The sequence below is a fragment of the Protopterus annectens genome, chromosome 1.part1 (genome assembly GCF_019279795.1).
Source record: "Protopterus annectens isolate FY-2018-M chromosome 1.part1, PAN1.0, whole genome shotgun sequence".
Classification (NCBI taxonomy): Eukaryota; Metazoa; Chordata; order Ceratodontiformes; family Protopteridae; genus Protopterus; species Protopterus annectens.
In genome coordinates, this window is record NC_056726.1 from 1,445,829,829 (window position 1) to 1,445,854,048 (window position 24,220).

The 24,220-nt window shown below is 39.4% G+C and overlaps 1 protein-coding gene across 3 annotated transcripts in view; it reads right to left on the reverse strand.

Moving 5' to 3' along the window:
- The window catches only part of LOC122810872 (urea transporter 2-like), a 1,000,121-nt gene that overhangs the window by 221,345 nt on the left and 754,556 nt on the right, over positions 1-24,220 (reverse strand). For all 3 annotated transcript variants that reach the window (XM_044082418.1, XM_044082423.1, XM_044082429.1), the window contains one exon: positions 2,083-2,217. In XM_044082418.1, the coding sequence (XP_043938353.1) occupies positions 2,083-2,217 (135 nt within the window). The remainder of the gene's footprint in view (positions 1-2,082; positions 2,218-24,220) is intronic.

Genomic DNA, 24,220 nt, shown 5'->3' on the forward strand with positions numbered 1-24,220 from the left:
AGCTATAAAGTGCAGGGTAGATACAATTGTGACACTAGGGGAATTGTCTATGCAGCTATTTGCCAAAACTGTACTGCTTTTTACATAGGGAAGACAGAAAGGAAACTCAAACAGCTTATTTTAAATTTACTGTACTTAAACAAGTGGTACAGGATGAGAGGGGTGGGCCATGGCAAATAAAATTGGAAATAGAGGAAATTTTATGGCAAATTAGGAGTGTTGCCCATATTCCTCCAGGGCTTAATGGAAGCATTTCTATTACATGCTTTCTTAAACTCCTAGCACTTAAGCGTTAACTTTTTGTTAGAAGGGAAATATGCAGATTTTATTAGTGTGTACTTGAGCTGTTTAAAAATAATTTTATATAATCAACTTTTATTTAAGGGTAGATCAATGGAAGTAATTTTGATCTACTATTTGAGTATATTAACCATATAATGCTTTGGTATTCGAAGTTGGTTGTTACTTTAAGTTTTTACAACATGTGATTTTATTAATTGTTTAATTGGAACGTGGTTTCATTATAAAACCACGTAAATGTATTGTATTTGGATCTGATGAAGGAAGAGCATTGACTATTCCGAAAGCACTCATTTTATTAAATTCCGTTTGTACTGTTTTCCGACTTGTTTTTCGCCTTTTTTGATTTTAGCAGTTGGGTAAGACCCATATAATTTAGGCTACCCTAACAGTGATCTGTTAAAAATATATTGTTATGGTAAGTTTACTTATATAGTTGCACTTGTGAACTGCATGGTAGAATGAGCAGAGGCCAAGGTGAGCTAGAGGAGTGAGTTACAGAAGAGTCAGTGTATTGAGGTACATGTGATTGTTACATTTCCAGTTCTCTACCTGCCCTGGGAATGGGAGAATTTTGTTGTCTGTCTCAATGAACTCTGATTAGGTTCTGACTTTATTCCATTTACTGTTAGATATATGACTGCAGTCTAGCGACCCACGGATACTCATCTCACAGCAAACATCATAAAGTACCTTTGATCAAAGTAATATTTGTTGTTCCAGTGGAGGAGGCAATTGTAGTAATAGTAACACTAATAACAGTAATAAAAATTTATGCAAAGAAGTGCTTCTTATCTGTGATAAAGGCTGTGCTAACTGTACCATCATTTTAAACATTCATGCAAAGAAGTACTCGTTTAAGACAAAAGCTGTCCTAACTGTGTCCTCCTTTACTAATCTGGGCTTTAAGATGATGCTGTAATGAGTGAGTTTGGTTTTGAGGGAAGAAGAAGAAACCATAATTAAGTAAGGCAAAGCTTCAGTCTTTGGCATAGAGGGATAGAGCCTTAACTGGCACCCAGGTGACCAGCTTTTGATTAGCAGTCTTAGCACTGGTGTAGCCAGGCATGGAAGAGGAGGAGGAATAAAGGGCCATTACTCACTTGTTTTTGCTGGTAATTAGGGAGGACTTTGAGCATTCAGAGGCACATAATGTGGTGTAATGTTCTTGGTGGAGGCTATGGGAAATCACTGCTAAATAATTTGGAGTGAAGGGCAGGGCTGCTTGGAGGGAACTCCCCTTTCAAAAGTGAGGAGACGTCCTCCACAGTCATCTGTTTACATCTCCCCAAGCCAGTGCTTCACTGCATGCAGACTAGGGTTTGTTAAGCCACCTCTTTTGGCGGTGTAAATGATGGAACCCTCCCAGTGGACCTTTTGTTCATGGAATGAGGAACAAATTGGCAAATAGGCCAGGAGGGTACTGATATTGGCAGGCAGTGGGGGTAAAAACAGCAAGCAAATAAATAAATAATGCAAAAACGATAGCTATTCTAGCTTGTCCATTGAGCACTGAATGCTGAGCATTGCCATGCTTGCTCACACAAAATAAAAGCTACAGTACTACATGTCAGGGTGCCATTCAGACATCTATATTTTTCACATTTTGAATATTCCATATCCCTAAATTAGTTAACTTGATATCAAGGATACCAATGACTGGTTACCATAAATAATATATAAATAGGTAAGTAAATGACAAATATATGAAAAATAAAACTCATGACTAAACTATAATACATTAAAGGATGTTTCTAAAAACTCTTCCATAAGGATACATACCACAGGCTATAGCTAGTAGGTGAGTTTGCCATGTAAGAGCATAGAACATTCCTCCTACAGCAATGCAGGCCAGCACACTGTTATAACTCCACAGGCCATTGTATATTTTGTTAAAAGGGGATGACAGGGACAGCCCTAAAAGAAAAACAAAAAAGGAGATGGTTATGTGTTTGCATGCAGTTATATCTGACAAGTAAATATTTTGTAAACCAAACCACAATGAAAATAAAGAAAAAACACAAAGACTCTAGGATAGGATGAAAAGTCCTTGACAGCTTTACTGGTGTCTCCTGGTACCTCGGCTAAAAAGCCTTCACGGGATAACTTGTATACCAAAAGCACATCTTGATATACAAAATTCCCACTAATACAGTAATTAATTAATTGCAATGACATCATAAATTACAACAATTGCATTTAAAGTGACATTTTCCTTTTTCTAAAAAACCCTATTAATGTCCTCTCCCAATCTAAATACAAATACAATTTATACTTTTTACATGTGAATGGACTTTTAAATAAACCTTTACATAAAATTTCAAACATTAATATCATCATCCACGTGAGACCTGAGGGAAAATGGTATATCAGAATACTGACATCAATTACACATTTCATTATAAATAAACTTTCTAACAAACATTTATATTTGTTTTATACATTGACATTAACCTCCAGGTTAAGACCTGAAGGAAATAATGCACTGAAATTAATGACGAACCTGGTTTCTAGAGCTAACAATTTTTCAAAATATGCTTCCCTATGTTGATATAAAGGCTTGTATAATACACTAAAAAATAAAGATGAATCAGAGCCTCCATGATTCAAACAGAAATGATGAGCAACTGGACTGTCTAATCTTCTGTGTCTGATGTCCCCCATATATTCCAAAATGCATTTTTTTAACCTGTCTTTTGGTCTGTCAAATATACCATTTACTTGGTGAACAGCCGCATCCTATGATATAAACTACTCCACTAGGCTGACAGGTAAAACTCTCCATTGCCTTGTATATTCTGTCATTAATGCTGCTACTATGCAAATTCCCTGCCCTCAGGCAAACTTTGCATGTGTGACAGGGATGACATCCTACCCGACGACCTCCCCTGTTGCTCTTCTGGTTTCATAACTGTTTTAAATTCAAGCATCTCTTATGTGAAAAAGTTATATTCTCTGGAAATACACCTTTAGTTAACTCTCCCTGCACAACTATGGGCCAAACTTTTCTAACTAACTTCATTAATATATGGGGAAAAGGAGAAAATTGACTTACACAAAACTCCTTTCTTATTTTTTCACTTTGAAATCATTCTTCCTTCCTTCTTCTTGCTTCACCATTACCCTCTCTGAATCCCTAGGGCTCTATTTTCTGTCCTTACTAAGAAATCCATGGGATAACCTCTAGAGGATAACTTTTTTCTTACTTTCATAAACTCCTGACTTATCATTTTCTTGTCGGATGTATTGTTGAACATACGTCTGTATTTCCCATATGGTAATGAGTCCAATAAGTGGGGAGGATGCATACTAGAAGCCAATAAAAAATTATTAGCTGCAGTTTCCTTATGATAAGGCCTAAATTGGACAGATTCATCTTGTCCCACATAAAGTTCCAAATCCAAAAACTGTATCACATCCTTACTGGTTTTATAAGTGAATGACAACCCAAACTCATTTCTTCCTAGTTCAGCCATAAATTCTTCAAATTGTTCTACTTTTCCTCGACACACAAAAATCAAATCATCTTTGTATCTTTTATAGATGATGACCTTATTACTGAAAAAGCATTTATTATAAATGAAATTGTTCTCAAAAAAATTCATAAATATGATGGCATACGCGGGAGCAAATGAGGCACCCATAGCAGTGCCCCCCCCCCCCCCCGCAAAAACAGTTTCTCTTCAAATTCAAAAAAGTTGTGTGTCAAGCTGAACTCTAACAGTTGCAAAATATAACTTGTTCTAGGTATCTCACGTAACATTCTAGCTACAGCCTCCAAACCTAAAACATGATTGATAGTAGTATACAAAGCCTTCACATCCACACAAGCCCAGTAAAAATCGGCCTCCCAATGCATTCCTCCAACCAATTCACAGAGTTCCTGGCTATTCTTGATATGTGATGGCACCCTGGAGGTATAACTTTTCAATTGCTCATTTAAAAAAAATGCTATATTTTGTAGCTAGCCCCCAACCCCAGAAACTATCGGTTTCCCTGGAGGGGCCATTATATTCTTATGAATTTTGGGGATGGTAAAGAATCTGGCATTCCTAGGATTCCTGATGAACAATTTCTAAACACCCTTAGTGTCAAAAAAAAAAAAAAAACAAGCCTTTCACCCCTTTCCAACATTTCTAACAGTAAAAAGTTAAATTCAGCTTTGGGGTCATGTTCTAACTTTACATAGATGTTCTCATCATTTAACAACTGTAATGCCATCCTGTTATATTTATCCTTTGACAAAATGACCCAGTTACCTCCTTTGTCTGCTTGAGAAAAAAACAGGCTCTCATTATTGTTTCATAACATTTGCAATGTAGCCCACTCAACTTTAGTTAAATTGTATGTTCTCTGTTTTTTAACAAATATTTTATATTCATGCTCAATTTCCTTATATAATGTTTTTTCGAACACATTAATAGCAATAGTATTTTTGGGAGGGACAAAGCGACTCACATGGGGAACAGGGGGAACCTTCAACCTTCCATACCCCGTGACAACCCCCCCATCATTACTGTCAATATTCACATCATGCATGCTACCACTATCAAATTCTTCTTGATGAAATGCTTCTACATCATTTATATCTGCAAAGACATTTTCATCCAATGATAAATCTAATAGTGAGTTATCAGAATCCATCCTGTCCACTTCCCTCATTAAAACATTTGCCTGTGAATCATTTAAATTAGTTTGAACATTTTCACTATGAAAAAACATTATGAGATTCAATTTTCTACAAAAGCATCCTACTTCAAGTAACAAATCCACTAGAGTGGGAAAACATGTGGGTACGAACTTAATGCCCTTGTTTAATAAACATTTGAAGCTTTCATTGATTTAAAGACAAGACAAATGAATAATTTCAAACTGCCCAATTCCATCATACCTTTTAGGCAAAACATTTTCAGCCCTGACTGGATTTGGTATATAGTCCATATATAAATTAATTATCTTATCCTCCTACTGTTGTTCGGCCTGGTACCTCCGTTGTTCCTTTGCCACTTCTGGCCTCTCCCTCACGCTTGCTGGGGGCTGCTCCATTGCTGATGCTGTGTTTCCTCGCTCGCTTCCTCGTTTAAATTTTCGAATGATACACTCTTTCTGCTGCTTGATGCTGTCTCACAAGAGGACACAGACGAAGCTATTGACACATGAGCGCTGGCTCCATTCCACTGACTTGCATTTCTGCCCATCTTAGGTTTTCTCTGCCATGAGAAGACCAGATTGTTCTCATAATCTTTAATATTGCGCTCAAGTTTGCATCTTTTTTGCAGAACAACCTCCACTTCCACCTTGGGCACTCGATTTTTTATATTCTTCATATTATCTACAAAAGTTTCACTGGAAACGATTTTCAGAAACTCCTCCTGCAAGTGCAATATATCAGCTTGCACCTTCTCTTGTGCCCTGTGATTACGTTTGATTAATATTTTCAACCATGCTGTAGTGCATGCTAACAACACCATATTCCATTCCTCCAGCAGGTCTGGCTCATCTTCCGTGAACTCATACACCGGAAGTTGGTCAACTCTAAGATTGCGAGGAGTTAGTTTGGAAATCAAACATTTATCCAAAAGTTTTGTGTCGTAAAAAAGTTACTTCCTTAACTAATAGTTTTTCCAGTCTTTCAAAATCACTGATTCATGAACTTATATCACCAAGGGACCACATATCATCAGCAGCAAATTTTTCTTCTCTTAATTTCCACATCTCTAGAAAAGAAAGTTGATCACTGTCCCCTAACGAGCCGAACCCGTCTGCCCCTGTAGAGACTTCGACAGACATCTTGACTAAACACAGTCAAAAACACAAAAAAACAAACCACAATGAAAATAAATGATAAACACGAAGACTCTAGGATAGGATGAAAAGTGCTTGACAGCTTTACTGGCATCTCCTGGTACCTCAGCTAAAAAGCCTTCATGAGATAACTTGTACACCAAAAGCACATCTTTCTATACAAAATCCCCACTGGTACATTAATTAATTAATTGCAATGCCATCATAAATTACAATTGCATTTAAAGTGCCATTTTCCTTTTTCTAAAAAATCCTATTAATGTCCTCTCCCAATCTAAATACAAATACAATTTATACTTTTTACATGTGAATGGACTTTTAAATAAACCTTTACATAAAATTTCAAACATTAATATCACTTTAAATGCAATTGTTGTAATTTATTATGTCATTTCAATTAATTAGTTAATTAATGTACTAGTGGGGATGTTCTATATAAAGATGTGCTTTTGGTGTACAAGTTATCCCGTGAAGGCTTTTTAGCCGAGGTACCAGGAGAACCCAGTAAAGCTGTCAAGCACTTTTCATCCTATCCTAGAGTCTTCCTGTTTTTCATTTAAATAATTTGTAAATTAGTATATGAATCAATATATATTATAAGAGAACTGACAGTAATATTTTATTAATGTAATACGCTAGGTACACAGCTTCTACTGGCCATATTATTTTACATTAATTTATTATAACTTTTAATAGTGTCCGTAATGAATTATATGATGCTGTTGTAATTAATTTTCATAATGAAGCCCAAAACAACACTGCTGTTTGCCCCCTTTTTACCCTAAATGTGACAAACATATCAGAAAGTAACCTCTGGTTGCAATAGTTTATCATTTTTTTTACTAAATGCTATTATAAACATCCAGTTATCATTGACTGCTATCATTATATAGAATCATGTATCATTTTAAATGTGAATATATTTTCCTAGATATTGTTATTCTTCATTCTCTGATTTGCCATGTTACATAAAAAACATGCTAGATAATATACTGAATAGTGTAAACAGAAATAGAAATGCATGAAGAATGAAGGATCAGTAAAAAACATTAATGGTTTGTAATTACCAGTCTTAGACTTTTACAACAAGCTTCATTCAGCAAGCTTAACATATTTTCTCCCCCACTTGAAAGAGCATTGAATGTTGAGATCTAAAGGAATTAGATAGTAAATCACCCCACTTATGCTTGCACACCTTGAAGGGTGGTGAACAACAGGCCATGAATGAATAAAAAGCCTTGAGAATTAAGGTTCGTGCAGGTAGCTGAGGGCAGGGGATTGAGGGTAATGTTGGTAAATGACTATGAATAAAGTGTTATGACTTTGATAAATGATAAAAAAACCTGCACTGAAATGTATTTGCAAGATATTTTAAGTCATATCAGTCAGTGGGCACTCATTTAATTGACATATTCCCAAGCAAACACATATATGGTGAATTTTATTACTTGTTAAAGTGGATATACAAATATCCAGGGTTCAGTTCAGGATAATAAAAAGACTTAAGAATTTTGAGAGTCACCCTTTCAGGCAAATAGTTAATGAACCAGTGGCTACGTTTGTGAATTTTAAAATAACCTTCAGAAAACTGATTTAATATTTGTGAATCATAGTATTTCTTGAATGAATTGAGTAATATGCATTTAAATATAATAGAAAGTAGGCTGCAGACCCCACATATCAAGTTATTATTTATCTGCATAACTCAGTATGAAAGTTTGAATTGGGTGAGAAATGCCCTCACTGAACAAACAAATTGAGCAAAGATGTTATAGTGTATACATTGCTTGCACTGAATTTACGAAACAATATTTTTGTGCACATTGGGCAGGTACTAAGGCAATTATCAGGTGGTGCTATGACAGCCAATATGTAACCATCGTCTGCTACTCTTGCATTATCTAATTTGGAACATACTTTTTGACAAAACACCCATTGTATCCAGCTACAAGTGTAATATATGTTCTTTATAGATGACATGTTCTAGAGAGGGATAAAAGATATGTTGGAACTGCTCATTCAAAGTATGATTAACAGCACTAGAGTTTTAAGGTTTACTGCAAACATTCCTCACTCTGGGATTTTTTTTAAAAATGCTGAAATTAGGTTTGGCATTGCACGTAACAGATGTGAAACCAGAATCTTTTTGCAAATACAGACAAGTTATTTCATAGCTTGTATGTAATGGTAGCTATTACATATACATAAAGGAGAATGCCATTAAGGAACATTTTGTGAAGTTGTCCAATTTAATATTAAATGTCAACATGTTTTAATAGAAGTGCTAAGCTAGTTGATATATTTAAGGACAGGGGGTATAAAGCTGATTTTGTATAAGCTATAGCATAAGGTGTTGTGGAATGCAGATGAAATCAGTATTTCCTCGTTATAGTACAATGGCATCAGCAAAGGGATTGCACAGACAATGCATAATGTTTGAACTGTTGATGTCTCATATCACAGTATGTGACAGTATCTGGATAACTAAATTTGATGATGACACTAAGATGGGGTAAATGTGTATGATCATAATAAATTACAAAATTATCTAAACATTTTATTCAAGTGGATCACCAAAACTGGATGCAATTTAATGCCAAGAAATACAACAAAATGCATTTTGATTTTGGAAATAACCATTGTTGTTATGCCCTGAATAATGACAGTTTGATCTCACTAAGTTTTCTAAGAGATTTAGGATATACAATGGACAATGATTTTGACTATGATAATTATATCAGGAGAGTAGTAAGGAAGTGTTATGGTATTGTAAAAGACATCTTGAGGAGTGTTAGTAGTAGAGAGAAAGAAGTCTTGTTTCCCCTCTTTAACCTTCACTGTACAGCCTGTTATGGAATACTGTTGTGTTTTGGTTATTATAGGTTCATAGACTAGTACTAGGCTAGTAGTGGTGCAACGGTTAGCGTTGTTGCCTCACAGAAAGAGGTTCTCCGGTTCAATTCTTGGCTGGAGTGCCTTCTGTGCGGAGTCTGCATGTCCTCCCTGTGGTCGCGTGGGTTTCCTCCGGGTGCTCCGCTTTCCTCCCACATCCCAAAGACATGCAGTAGGTGGATCGGACACTCTAAATTGGCCCTAGGTGTGAGTGTGTGCATGTGTATGCCTTCTGTGGAAGGTTGGGCGCCGGGCTGGCAACTTGACACCGTAAAAACTCCACTGCCAATCATGAGCGGACAGATGATCCGCTGTGGTGACCCCTAACCGGGAAAAGCCGAAAGAAGAAGAAGAAGACTAGTACTAGGCTAACTGCCCTTGTGGGCTGTTTTAAGACCATTCAATTACCCCATCTGAGAATTTTCTGTTACCCATCCACTCATCAAGATTTCTGTTGAAGAGGGTCAGCGAGGTGCTCTTCTTGACATGTATGGGAAGTTTGTTCCATAGCATATAGGTTCAGAAACACCTTTATGACAGTCATATCATATACATATATATAACTTTTTAGTTTTTCTTTTTTAATTATTACCATCTAAACTGATGCCCTTTTCAGAAGACATCCAAGGACAGAAGTTCCAAGTGCTAGTTATAGTAAAAATTTCAATAAATCACATTCACTAGATTAGCAAGTATAACATATGGGAGCAAGAAAGTTATAGTTGTAGTGAGATCAGCCTAATTATAAAGGCCAATCTTTAATCTTGGGGAATGAATATTTTTATGTGAATATCAAAACTGAGCTTATAATTTGTGTTTCATGCATATTTACTAAGATCACCCATTTCTTTTAACTCGGGCCTTAACTCCTTAGCTCCAGCTAAGTTGTGAGCTGTATTTTTTTTCATTTAACTCAGTTATATTTATAACATGTGCATGGACAGTTTTGATCCTAGATATGTCAAGCTGAAGGCTTTCATTTCTTATCCATAATTCCACTCTTAAAACACAGTCTGTCACAGTCTGCTTACATCCTTGATGTCATCTGATTAGTATTGCAATATGGAATTGTGAAAGCTGTACTAATTTGGCTGGTGCACAGCAAGACTTCATACCATTTACACAGTAGTGGGTCTAGGGAAAATCATTGGGAGATTCTTAAGTCAATAGTTCATGGGTGTGAGATAAAGCCTTCCCATCTAACAGCATGAGATCTAGAGATGACACAACTAGAGAATCAGGGCAATAATGTAGTCATAACTACCACAGTTCAACCAGGGCAATAAAGTAGTTCTAAGCACCCTGGAAACTATTAGAGTCCAACCCAACACTCATACTAGGTGACTTCAACTACCCCTCTATAAACTGGAAAAATTACTCATACACCAATACACTGGCCCAATGCTTCCTGGAATTCATAAATTCCAATTTCCTGGACCAGCTCATTCTTACCCCCACTAGAGGAAGCAACATCCTTGACAAGGTTATTACTAACATGGGCAATTATTGTTCTACACCAATAGTCAATACCTCCCTGGTTAGATCTGACCACAAACTAATCACCATGGAAATCCACATCTCATCCACAACTGCCGCAAAAGTAACCACCATGAAAAACTTCTCCAAAACTAACTTTGGGCTCCTAAAACAGAGGTGGCTAACTTCACGGCACCCATGTCAATGTAAAAGAGATGCATGACTGCCGAATCATACACCAATGCACTGTAGGAACACGTACATAAATGCATGGAACTAGTCATACTCAACAGAATCAAGATGCTCTCCTCCAAAAAAAAGGAAGCCAATCTGGTGGTCCCCTGCCTTTAATAAACTCTACAACAGAAGGTAGAAATTGTTGCAGAAAAGTTGAAGTCCCAAGACTAGAAAAACTCCCTTATTAGCCTCAACAAAAAGTTGAGATCCCTCATCAAAACCTCTAAAGCCAGCTATGAAGGCAGAATTGTGACAGACACTAACCACCACCACAAAGCCTTCTATAGTTATATCAAGAATCTCCACGGCAATACCCAAGTTTGCTCTGAGTTACTGCACAATGGTACCTCCTATACTGAGCCAACATATATTGCCAACATACTGGCCGACAGATTCAGTGCCAACTTTACCCCCCTCTCCCCCCTAAAGGAACATTCACAATGCCAGAGGAATGCCAGGCACCCAGCATTACTGCAGCACAGGTTAAAGCTGCATTGTCCGAGGCCAAGGATACAACTTCCATGGGACCCAACAATATCCCTGGATGTGTTCTACATGAACTACAAAGTGAACTGGCACCACATCTGTGTGCCCTGTTCAATCACAGCCTCACCTCAGGCTTTGTCCCTACCAAATGGCGCACTGCTACAGTCTTCCTTCTCCATAAAGGGGGAGCGACTACAGACCTTGGGAATTATTGCCCCATTAGCCTGACAAGTCTGATATGTAAGGCTATGGAGCACATCATCATGGACCTAATTAACAAGGATATAGGGAATCCTTGCCACTCTAGATCCCATGCAATTTGGTTTTGTGAAAGGTAGATCATGCCTGCTTGACCTGGTTGACCTCTTTGAGTCAGTCACCAGAGCTGTGGATGACAGTAAGGCAGTTCATATAGCCTACATTGATCTGGCCAAGGCCTTTGATACCATTCCCCACTCAGGAATTATTGATAAACTCACTAAACTAGGCATCAACCCCTATATCACTAGGTGGGTTGCAAATTGGCTCACAGATAGAACCCACAGTGTGAAAGTAGCAGACTCCAAGTCAGACTGCTGACCAGTCACAAGTGCAGTCCCACAGGGATTGGTCTTGGGTCCTCTCATGTTTGGCATCTACTTCTCAGAAGTCCAGGCCAACATGGAAGAACTCTGGCTGACCAGGCTCGCAGACAACTGCAAGCTGGGAGCCATTATTAATTCCCCAAGTGATGTAGACATCCTGCAGAAAGGCCTCACTGAGACCAATGACTAGTGTCAAAACCATGGCCTTAAGCTTAATGCCAAAAAATGCGTCGTCATCCCCTTTGGGAAAAACTCAGTTCCCACTAATTACCACATCGATGGGAGCCCACTGAACACTGAAGGTGTTATAAGAGATCAGGGGGCACAGGTTGACAGCAACCTCTCCTTTGACCACCACATTGCCACTGTGGTCAGTAAGGCTTTCTATGTGCCACATCTCATTACCAAGGGTTTTGCATCCAGAAAGAAAGAGGTCATCATCTCTCTCTCTCTACTCTTCCCTCATTAGGCCAATCATCGAGTGTAATGCCCCATTTGGCATGTACCTCACTAGACACATCTAACAGCTAGAAAAGCCACAAAAGTACCTCATGAAGAGGATCCTAGGCCTTAAACACATGTCCTACATGGACAGACTCAAAAAACTCTAGCTATGTCTCATATCATCTACTAAGAGGCGATCTCTGCTTGACTTACAAAGCCATGTATGACCCAGCTCTGTTAGAAATGCTACATCTAAAGAAATCCCAATCCCTCCACACCACATGCTCCAGAGACCTCAACCTCATTACCACAATCAACAGAACATGCTGGAGGGACAGGTTCATAACCCAGAGACTGCCCGTGCTGTGGAATAGACTTTCCATGCATGTCAAGCAGAGAACCTCACTGACCCTCTTCAAGAGAAATCTTGATGAGTGGATGGGAAATAGAAAGTTCACCTAAGGGATCAATCCAGTGGCTCTACTTGATAGAGGCACTGGAAACTAACATCGGGTGACATGATGCCAGGGCACTTCTATGGGCTAGGCTTGTAAAGGCTTCAGGGCCATTAGCCTAGTACACACCTATGAACCTATGAACTGTCGTAGTCCATGAGTATGAAGTAGAATGGAGTATTTAACTGTGCTAAAAGCTTTCAACCAATCTAACAAGAGTGCACCTCTTAGGTCCTCCTAGGTTAGAGGAGTATAGTCTTAGAACTTTTAAAAGTGTGAGCATCATATGGTCGAGATCATATGTTCGAACTTTTAAAAGTTCGACAATGTGATAGGATCCCCTTTGAACTAGACGGAACTCATATTTGAAGACCATATCTCTCAAATGTGCAGATTTTCACAAAATGTACAGATTTTGCAACATAGTTTTGGTCTTTTCCTCATAAATGTTGTGGTTTTCTGTAGACAACAACTGGATGCAATGGTAGTTACTGTGTCTGACTAATGACCCACCTTTATAAAAGGGTTCTGTGATAGCTTTTTCCATAGCCAGTTGTTAGACTGATTAGAATGGAAAATGGGTAAACAGATACATATGCTGCTAGCTTTAAGTAAGCTGGATGTCAGTCATCGTCAGATGAAGATTCTAGTTTGATTTTTTTTCAGCAGTTTCTGTATAAACGTTAAGGATAAAGGTTTTAGCTTGAGAAGTGGTGGCTTTAGTTGGACACGCAAAACTGGCACTGTGGTTGTGGTGGTTGTCAAATGAAGTGGCACAGGCTATGAAGTAGTCACATAGCTGTAGAGCTACTGCTCACTGTGGGGGAGTTGAGCTTGGCCAGGATGAGGTAGTGGCAATATTCTGACAGTTGTTTAGGACTCTGATAGTGAGCAGCCTAATGTGCTTTATTTATTTCGTTTAAGTTTTGATTTTGTTGCATAAAATGTTAATGTGATTTCTCACTGTAATACTGCTTCCACACGAGGAAATGCTTTTTCATTTGTATAAGTTTCCATGATTTATCCAAGGTAGTGTTATGGTTTCACTCATTTTATGAAATAGGTGCCACACTGGTGAAGATGGACTAAAATATTACTAAAAAAGCATTCTTTTTAAATTATAAGTAATGGTGAATGTTTAACTTGTTTAAGGGTATTGATAAAGATGTTAGATGAAATCCTCTGAGTATCTGGAAAGGTTGATGGAATGGTATCCTTTGACCTTATCTTATAACCAGTTATCTAAGATAGGTAGTTGGCCACTAAAGTTCTTTGGCATGACTTCTGTCATGGTTGCCTTGCTAGGAAAGGATAATAGGATTGAGTCAAGGGCACATTTTCAGTCATTTTATCTATCTTTAGGGTAGCTTCTAACTGGAAACTGTGCAAAACTTACCACACCTTGAAATTTTGCCCACGAAAAGCAGAACTATCAGTTGAAAAAAGGCACACCCTTGGTAGAGACCTTTTTTCATTGTGACTGTATTTGTTTACTTGTCAGATCCACTTTCCATCACTTTTCAGTTGCCTGTAGACAATGATGTCATCATAACCTGAAGTGACTATGATATTCTTCATTAAATCATTACTGCAGATGCCATAACTATATGAGACATGTCCTGTCAAGAATATCAGACAGAGTCCACAAAAGTTTGGATCTTTCTTTATGCAAAGAGAGCAGTGGTGCAGTGGTTTGTATTGTTATCTCACAGTAAGAGGTTCTCTGGTTCAATTCTCGGTTGGGATGCCTTCTGTGCGGAGTCTGCATGTCCTCACTGCATTCATGTGGGTTTCCTCTGGATGCTCCAGTTTCCTCCCATGTTAGAAAGACATGTGTCTGGAGTGTTTCTCCCTAGGCCTCTACTGAAAATTGGCTTGCTGCAAGTCAGACTTTCCGGTAAACAAATGTTAAATAAATATGCCAACCCTTAACCCAAGGGTACATGGTGTTGTAAGAGTGATGTATGGGTGCACCAAAACTTAGAACATTTTGCTACATGTACTTTTATGCGGACTCTCTTTAGTTTAATGACATTGATACCAAAAGTTGGCTTCAGCTACAACTTCAGGCAGATAAGTATCACTTTTAGGGAGCCATCTTTTTTCTTAACAAAACTGTAATACAATTTTCATATGTCTGCTCTGGAAGTACAGATGTTCCTGTGGCAGACAAATTCCCTAAAATCACATGCATACCAAATGTGTCTTTGCCTACGGGAGTAACATGATGTAAGGTTGTGGCATATTTGTCTGTCCTTCACTCATAAAACAGTAAGGAGAAGTCTCAATTCGATTAAAACTTTTCTAGAGAACAAATGCCTCAGAGATTTGGCATGACACGCTGGAGGGACAGATTTATCTCCCAGCAACTGCCATGTCTTTGGAACAGGCTACCAATTCATGTGAAACAGAGCATCTCTAACACTGTTCAAGAGGAACATGGATGAGTGGATGGGGCACTGTAAATTCTTACCAGGGATAGCGCCCATAAACCTCCTAGAAGTGGGCAGTCATCACTAAATGCAATCTTGGGTATTGACTAGTACCTCTATGGTATTACATTGGGTTGAAATGGCTAGGCTTAAAATGAACTCCAGGTCAATAGCCTAGTAACCTCCTATGATCCTATGAGCAACCACATCATTTCATCCCCCATTAGTGGACCTCTTTTCTCAGCCCAAAAAGGAAAAGAAGTTAACTAAATAGGTAAGTCTACCTCTTTTCTGCTGTCTGAGACTGATGACTTCACTGAGGCACTTAAACAACCCTTAGTCTCTGGTGCGTCCCCTCTGGAGGCTGTTATAGCAAATGAATATGACCCTTCAGACTACTGAACTTGTCAGGAGGAGAAAATCATAATTCATTTTTGTATCAGGGTGAGGGAGTGTTTTTGAGGGAAGATATCAACAGGTTGCTTCCCTAAGCATCCCTAACACCTGTCCCCCCTAGTAACTTTGAGGAGCAGGTCTTAAATGCCCTCTCCAAGGTCAAACATACAGCCTTTATGGGACCAGATAACATCCTGGGCTGTGTTCTACATGGGTTAAAACAGGAATTAGCATCATTATTGGGGACACTTTTAAATCACAGCCTAAGCACTGGTTTTATCCCAGATGAATGGAAAGCAGCTACTGTTATCCCTTTGCACAAAGGGGGTGCATCCATGGACTCCGACAACTATATACCCAATAGCCTGACCAGCCTTACCTGCAAGGCCATGGAATGAATCATGATAGACCTTATTAACAAGGATATCAGTAATCTCCAAATGCTCAACCCCACCCAGTTTAGCTTTGTCAAGGGTAGATCATGCCTGTTAAACTTGGTGGACTTCTTTGAGACAGTCACCAAAGTCCTCGGTGAGGGCACAGGTTCATAGGTTCATAGATTAGTACTAGGCTAAGTGCCCTTGTGGGCCATTTTAAGCCTAGCCAATTACCCATGTGAGAATCGAACCCTGCACCTTGTGTCTGTAAGGTAAACACCCTAACCATTATGCCAACCTCCCACCCCCTGCAAATCTGTGCATACGGCCTATCTAGCCTTAGCCAAGGCCTTTGACACAATCCTTCTCTCAGGCATCATTGATAAATTCATCAATCTGGGTATCAACCCATATATTGTCAGAAGAGTTGCAAACTGGCTCACTAACAGAACTCATGTGGTTAAAATAGGGGACTCCACCTCCTCCAGCAGACCCATAACCAGTGGTGTTCCACAGGGATCGGTTCTGGGACCCCTACTATTTGGAATCTACTTCTCTGAATTGCAGGCTAAAACTAAAAGACTGTGGCTGACAAAGTTTGCTGATGACTGCAAACTGTGAGTGATCATTGAAACCCCTAGCGATGTCAACATCCTTCAAGATGGTCTTATGCAGACTAATGGCTGGTACCAGAGTCATGGTCTTAAACTTAATGCAAAAAGAAAATTGCATTATGATCCCCTTCAGCAAGGGTGATGTTCCTGCAAACTACCACATCAATAGCAATACCCTAGGGTGCTGTTCCTGCAAACTACTACATCAATAGCAATGCCCTAAGCATGCAGTCAGCGATGAGAGATCTGGGCACACAGGTCGACAGAAATCTTAACTTTGATCACCACGTCTCCGCAGTGGTAAGAATGACATTTTATATTGCTCATCTCATAATTAACTGCATTACCTTCAGAAAAAGAGGTTATAATCCCCTGTACTCTTCCCTCATCAGGCCAATAATGAGTACAACGCTCCCTTTGGTATGTTCCTTTCCAAACACCTGCAGCAATTGGAGAGACTGCAAAGGTTCCTTACAAAGAAAATTCAGGGTCTTTGAGATCTGTCTTATGTGGACAGACTGAAATCATTGTCACTTTACTCTGTGTCATACAGACTGCTCAGAGGTAACCTGTGCCTAATCTCTGACTCAGCTTTAATGGAAATGCTGCACATTTACAAGTCTAATGGCACACAAGTCATTCACTCAAGGGACCTTAGCCTGGTATGTGACATCAACAGAACTTGGAGAGTCAGATTTGTTTCAAAGAGGTTGCCTCATCTTTGGATCAAGCTTCCTATTCATGTTAAACAAAGCCCCTCAGTGGCCCTATTTAAGCATAATTCAGATGGGATGGGTAACCAGAAATTCACCTTGGGGTTCTACCTATGTCCCTCTTCGAAAGGGGCAACAGTTACTTATTTTAGTGTCTGCTTAAACCAGACACCCTTGGGAACATGGGCTAAACTTGGCTAGGCTTGTAAGGGTGCTGGGGCTGTTAGGCTAGTAACCTCCTATGATCCTATGATCCTATGGATGTCTGGCTATTTAGAGTCTTCTCTTAAAACCATTTGCCTTAAGACTCCAAAAAGCATGCATAAATAACAAAACACTTGTCTCCTCCTCATTCAACTCCCTCTGTTCAAAAGTGTATGCAGGAGGACTGGTTTAATTCTTGTGCATGACATATTTGGCATATTTAAAGCCATGTCCCTTTAAGTTTCCTTTCCAGCTTTTTCATCTAGCTAGTGAAAAGAAGTAGAGCTCCTTCTTCCTTTGAAGAAGAAAACTTTTTCTTCTTGATAATGATAGTTTGGAATATGCCTCTCAAATATTTTCCCCAACTGTTTGTTTGTCTGAATCTGAGGATACTCTCTCCAAAGACTCTTCTAATGAGGAAATCTCTTTTGGGAGACACTGTCTGCAAAATGAAAGATCTGTTTATGTGGGAAGGAAATGAGGTATCAGAGCAACAAAAGAAATGTTATGACCTCCTTAGCATGGACTCTGCAAAGCCTGTGATCATCCTGCTGTCTTGGGACTTTAGAGGATGTCTTCACTGCGCCCACCATCAGTTTCCCTGTATTCTCAACAAACTGCTTGTAAGAAACCAATAGATTCAGTAGACCATGAGATTACCACAGGTTTCTCTACAAGAATCCTGTAGCAGACCCTCATTTTTTCTTTGGATAAACATAGAAGTTATAAATATTTTTCTTCAGCCAGCCTAATCCCAAATGATGATAATAGCCATGCCTTTGACTGGCTTGGCAATGAAATCTATGGATCATCCACTTAGGCTTTCAGAGCAATAAATTGCCAAAAAGACAAATGTATCTAAATATCTTTTACCTATTTTTGCTAAAAATGCAACAATCTTTGGCTAATATTCCTCACTCAGAGGCCAAACTTAATTTGCTCAAAATGGTTAATTCTTATCTCTAAGTCACTAAGCATTCTGTTAAATGTGCTTATGATGTTGTTGAAGCTGCTCTGGGTAAGACTGCAAAATGCCCCAGAAAATGTGAAGGTTCAGCTTTTAAAAAACATTATTGTTTGGAAATTCCTCAGATGAGGTCATCAAGGAGCTGGAAAAGAGATGTAAATTAATGCAGGGTACCAAACGACTATTTTGTTTCCCATTCCTAAACACCAAAGAGACTATCCATCTAACCCATGGCCTTTCTTTTGAAAGCCATTTACATCTTCCAGGAAAGCATATTCCAAGCAGCAATATATGAAAATGGCAAGGTGACACAAAAAAATGAAAGGAGATACCTCAAAATAAAAATAAAACAATAACTGTCTTTGCCTTTTGACGCCCATCACTACACTCCACCCTTCTTCCCAAAATTTCAGGCAGTTTTTCTCACTGTCTTTCACTTTGGAAATCAATAACCTCAGATTCTTGAGATATAAAAAATATTCAGCATGGTCACAAGCTTCAGTGAGCATCTCCTCCTATTCAATCTGGAATACGTCTCCCTCCATCTTTTTCTGTCATATTAGTTCAGATCTTCTGTTTCAGGAGGTAATAGAGATAGTTCCCACTGCTTAAGAAGGAAAAGGCTTCTACTCAAAACTGTTTCTGGTCCCCAGAAAAGAGGCATTTCAAAACTGAATACCTTTCTTCTGCTTTCAAAATTCAGAATGATGACTTTACAAATCTTATTTCCTCTATTGTCTTCCAGAGCTTTCCTGGTCAATTTAGATCTCAAAAATGGCTAGTTATACGTTCCAATTCACAAAAAGCATGTTCAGTTTACATCTTTACCTTTTGGTCTCCCACTACTCCAACAGTCTTCACAAAGCATCTTGCCCCAGTTATAACATTCCACAGACTCCATGGCATTCAAGATATACCCCTACCTAAATGGTTACCTCATCTCAGCATCCTCCTCCCAAGACAGTCTTGGATCTCCTCAATTTGCAATGCATCTGTTCAACAGCCTGGGCTTCATGCTAAATCTAGAAAAGTTGTCCTTGATCCCTGTGCACAAGATAATCTTCCCAGGTTGTCTTCTGGACACATTTCTGATGACAGCCTTCCTACTTACAGATAAAATACTTTCTTACCATCACCACTGTCTAAAGTTGTCTCAACATAGTATGCCCACAGCAAGAGAATTTCTGAGGATTCTAGGTTTTATGACCTGATCCATTTTCAAGGTTCTTTTTGCCAGACTCTGCATAAAAAAACATCAGTAGTTCCTCATATCCATCTGGGCCCAATATCTGTATCTTCTAACCTTTCCAATTTATGTGCTCAGTTTTATAAAGAGAACTCATTTGGTGGACCAATCAAATCCTTGTAAGTTCAGGTGTTCTCCGTACTCTCCATACTTCCTCTCAGTCAGTCACCACAAGTGCCTTAGACTTTACAAGGGGTGGTGTCTCTGAGTCAAGGGCAATTTGGAGCCTCATTTCAGATACAAACACATAAATCTCAAGGAAATAATGGCCCTAATAAAATTTTCAAAGCTCTAAATCAACTGTGGACACCTGGCCCATATTTAATGATAGCAGACATCCCCACAATGATGTGGTGTATAAACAACCTGGGTCGTCAAGATCCTATCCACTTTGCAGACTAGCCATGTTTGCCTTGGAGTTGACAATTCAGCATAGTTTAACTCTACAGGTAATGCACATTCTTTCAACAAAGAAAGCTGTTGCTGACTCTCTAACCAGACCCAGGATAGAGAGTCACGAGGGGATGCTGCACTTGATGTCTTTGAGGAGATTTCCACCTGTGTGAAACTCCCCAAAATAAATCTGTTCAGAGGTACTTTCTAGGTTCCTGTTCTGTAAGGATCTTTAGAAGCCTTGCTATACATCCCCATGAAGTTTTTAACACCCATAGACAAGTGGAATATTTACATGTTGCCCCTATCCATAAGAGACTGTAGTGTTACACCAGGGGTGAATTTGCAGTTAACCATCCATCCATACAGATTGCTTGTGAATAGTGTTAAGAGAAGTACTTTGCTTTATGTGGAGAGGAAGATGATTCCAATGATGTGGAAGACCAAGACTCACTCCTCCAAAAACAGGAGACCGATCTGGTGGACCCCGGTCATAAATAAGCTATACAACAGAAGGAGAAAGCTACTACATGACAGAGCAAAATCCCAAAAAGGAAAGGCATCTCTGATCAGTATTAGCAAGAAACTTCGATCCCTCATAAAATCATCAAAGGCCAGTTTCAAAAGAAAAATTGCCCTAGACACTAAAGATAATCACAAGGCCTTCTTTAGTTATGTCAGAAACATGGGCGGAAACTCCCAGATATGCTCTGAATTGTTGCATAACGGTACAAAATATACCGTACCTACAGACATAGCCAACATCCTGGCAGACAGATTCAGCACAAACTTCTCCCCCCCCCCCAAAGGAGCAAACGCCTATCCCAATTGAATGTAATCTCCCTGACATCAGAGATGCACAAGTGAAAGCTGCCCTCTCCAAAGCAAAAACCACAGCATCTATTGGACCGGACGGTGTCCCAGGCTGTGTCTTACATGAGCTCCAAGAAGAACTGAACCCTCACATTAAGTCACTGTTCAAATTTAGCCTTACTACAGGATATGTACCCAAAGAATGGTGTACAGCTACAGTGGTCCCACTCCACAAAGGTGGTGCCACAACCGACCCCGGAAACTATCGCCCCATAAGCCTGACTAGTATGGTCTGTAAAGCTATGGAGCGTATTATCATGGAACTCATAAACAAAGACATTGGGAGCCTCCAGACACTGGACCCTACCCAATTCGGCTTTGTTAAGGGCAGATCTTGCCTCTTAAACCTAGTTGATTTCTTTGAAACAGTTACCAAAGCCATAGATGAGGGCAAGGTAGTCCACACAGCCTACCTGGACCTCGCTAAAGCCTTCGACACAATACCCCACTCGGGCATCATAAATAAGCTTACCAGCTTAAATATCAACCCCTATATCACAAGATGGGTTGCAAACTGGCTCAGAGATAGAACCCACATGGTCAGAATTGCAGGTGCCATGTCCAAATCCAAACCAGTTACAAGTGGCATCCCACAGGGCTCAGTTCTGGGACCTCTCTTGTTCGGTATATACTTCTCTGAGGTTCAGGCTAACACGGGGGGATTATGGCTGACAAAGTTCACAGATGACTGCAAACTGGGGGCCATAATCGAATCTCCAGCTGAAACAAGCATCCTCCAAAAGGGTCTCACAGAGACGACGCTTGGTCCCAGAGCCACGGCCTCAAGCTAAATGCTAAAAAGTGCATAGTCATCCCCTTTGGGAAAAACAAGGTGCCCACAAATTACCACATAGGTGGTAATCCATTAAGTACGGAAGAAGTAATTAGAGATTTGGGGACCAACGTAGATAGTAATCTCTCCCTTGATAATCACGTTGCCAAAGTGCTTAGAAAGACCTCCTATATAGCCCACCTTATCATGAAAGGGTTCGCATCTAGCTCAAGAGAGGTCAATGTGCTCCTCTACTCGTCACTCATCAGGCCCATAACTGAATACAATGCCCCTTTTGGGATGTACCTTACCCGACACCTGCAGCAACTGGAGAGACCCCAAAAGTACCTCACCGAGAGGATCATGGGCTACAAACAGATGTCCTATGCAGCTCGACTAAAGAAACTCCAGCTCTACTCAGTTGCTTACCGCCTACTCAGAGGCGATCTATGCCTGACGTACAAAGCCATGTCAAACCCAGAATTAATGGACATGCTCCACCTCAAAAAATCCAAGTCCCTTAGAGCTACACGGTCCAGGGACCTACACCTCAGCACAAAAATAAATAGGACATGCTGGAGGGACAGATTCATTTCCCAGAGGCTCCCCTCACTCTGGAATAGAATCCAAATTCATGTTAGACATAGCCCCTCGCTGACCCTCTTCAAGCGAAATTTGGACGCGTGGATGGGAAATCGCAAATTCACCCCTGGAATCTCTCCTGTGTCCCTGCTAGACAAAGGCACAGTAAACTAATCTTAAAAGGGTACCTTCTGTGACCTACTTTACAGAAGCATAGTAGGCTAATCTAATAGGGAGGTGGAAGCCAAATACACTCTGGCTAGGCTTATAAATGCCCTAGGGCAGATAGCCTAGTATCTACCTACGAACCTATGAACCTATGGTGCTGTCTGCGATACATATTTTTCCCGCCAGCATGTTCCATTTATGTTGCAAAAGAGATTTATATCCCTTAAGCATGTGTTTATAACCCTGTTGGACTTGAGAATGCCCTTTAGGCCTGATAAGATAGGGTCTGTTGGGGTTATGTACATGTGGTGAAGACCACCCCTAAGTAGTCTGTATGACACTGAGAAGAGTGATAAGTCTTTGAGATGGTCAGTATAATTTTTGTGATCTAGGCCCTTGATTTTCTTAGTAAAAAAGCATTATATACATTCAGATTGTGTCAGATATTTGGACAAATACATACTAAAGAGGGCTTTATACTCAATGACTGGCCTGATGGGTGTGGAATACAGTGCAATGATCACATCTCTGGATCTGGATGCAATACCCTTAGTAATAAATTGTGCTATGAAAAAGCACTTTCTTACAACAGTTGATATGTGGTGATCAAAGGACAGCTCATTATCTGCATAGGTTCTAAGACCCCTAACTACTTGATAATAGTTTAAGACTATATTGTCAGTGTGGTAGTTACAAGGGGCTTTTTGACTGCTGAAGGATACCTTTATACATTTCTTGGCATTCAGATTTATTCCATGGTTTTAACACCAGCAGTCATCTGCAAACTTGATCAGCTATAAACCCTTAACAAAACATTGACCTCTGAGAAAGAAATGCCAAAGAGGAGTGGCCCTGGGATCTCCTAAAGGAGATGTTTGCTAAAATTATGTTCTAGGACACCTTGCAAAAAGTCTTGGAAACAACGTTTCTTATGCTTTTCAACATTTTTATAAAGATCAAGAAGGACTTACCAAATATGCTTCTGGTGACTCCTTTCTGGCCCAAACAACATTGGTTCTGCCTTCTCTTACAAATGGCCAGGGGCAAATACCAAAAACACACTTACTCACAAAGGACAAGGGATCCCTCACCCATTCCAACATTCAAAATTTCCATCTAATGTTATGGATAAGAGGTTTTTGATTCCATTTAAGTACATTTTTTTCCTGAGACTATGCAACATGTATTGAAGGAAGCAAGAAAACCTATTACTAGAAAATAATAGTTAGCCAGATGGAAAAGTTGTTCTAGTCGGTGCCACAGTAGAGAACAAAATGCAACCTAAGTGAGGGCTTCTCTGGTTCTTCAGTACCTGTGTGAGTTGCTCAATACAAGCCTAGCATACACTTCAGTCAAGGTACACTTCTCAACCAATTCTGCTTGTCTGCCACTGCATCTGCCCTTTCATCGTTATTCCAAGTCAAAGAATATTTGCAAGGGTTATTACATATTAGGTCACCTAGAAAACATGTAGCATGTTCTTGGGATCTAAATTTTGTTCTTGGGAAGTTAACTCTGTCTCCTTTTTAACCTGAAGTATCTAACTTATAAGATTGCTGTGCTCATTGGTCTGACTTCTGCTAAATCGGTTCCTGGATTACATTTCCTTATCTCTACTCAACCATTTTTGGTTTTCGATAAGTACATAGTGAGTCTTAGAATGAACTGTTCCTTTATGTCTTAGGTTATATTTGAATTTACTTTGAATCAGATTATTCATTTTCCTGTACTCTATCAAGAACCAAAAAAAAAAACAGGAGAGAAAGGATTCTCTATATGTCCACAGACAGCTAAGATATTACTT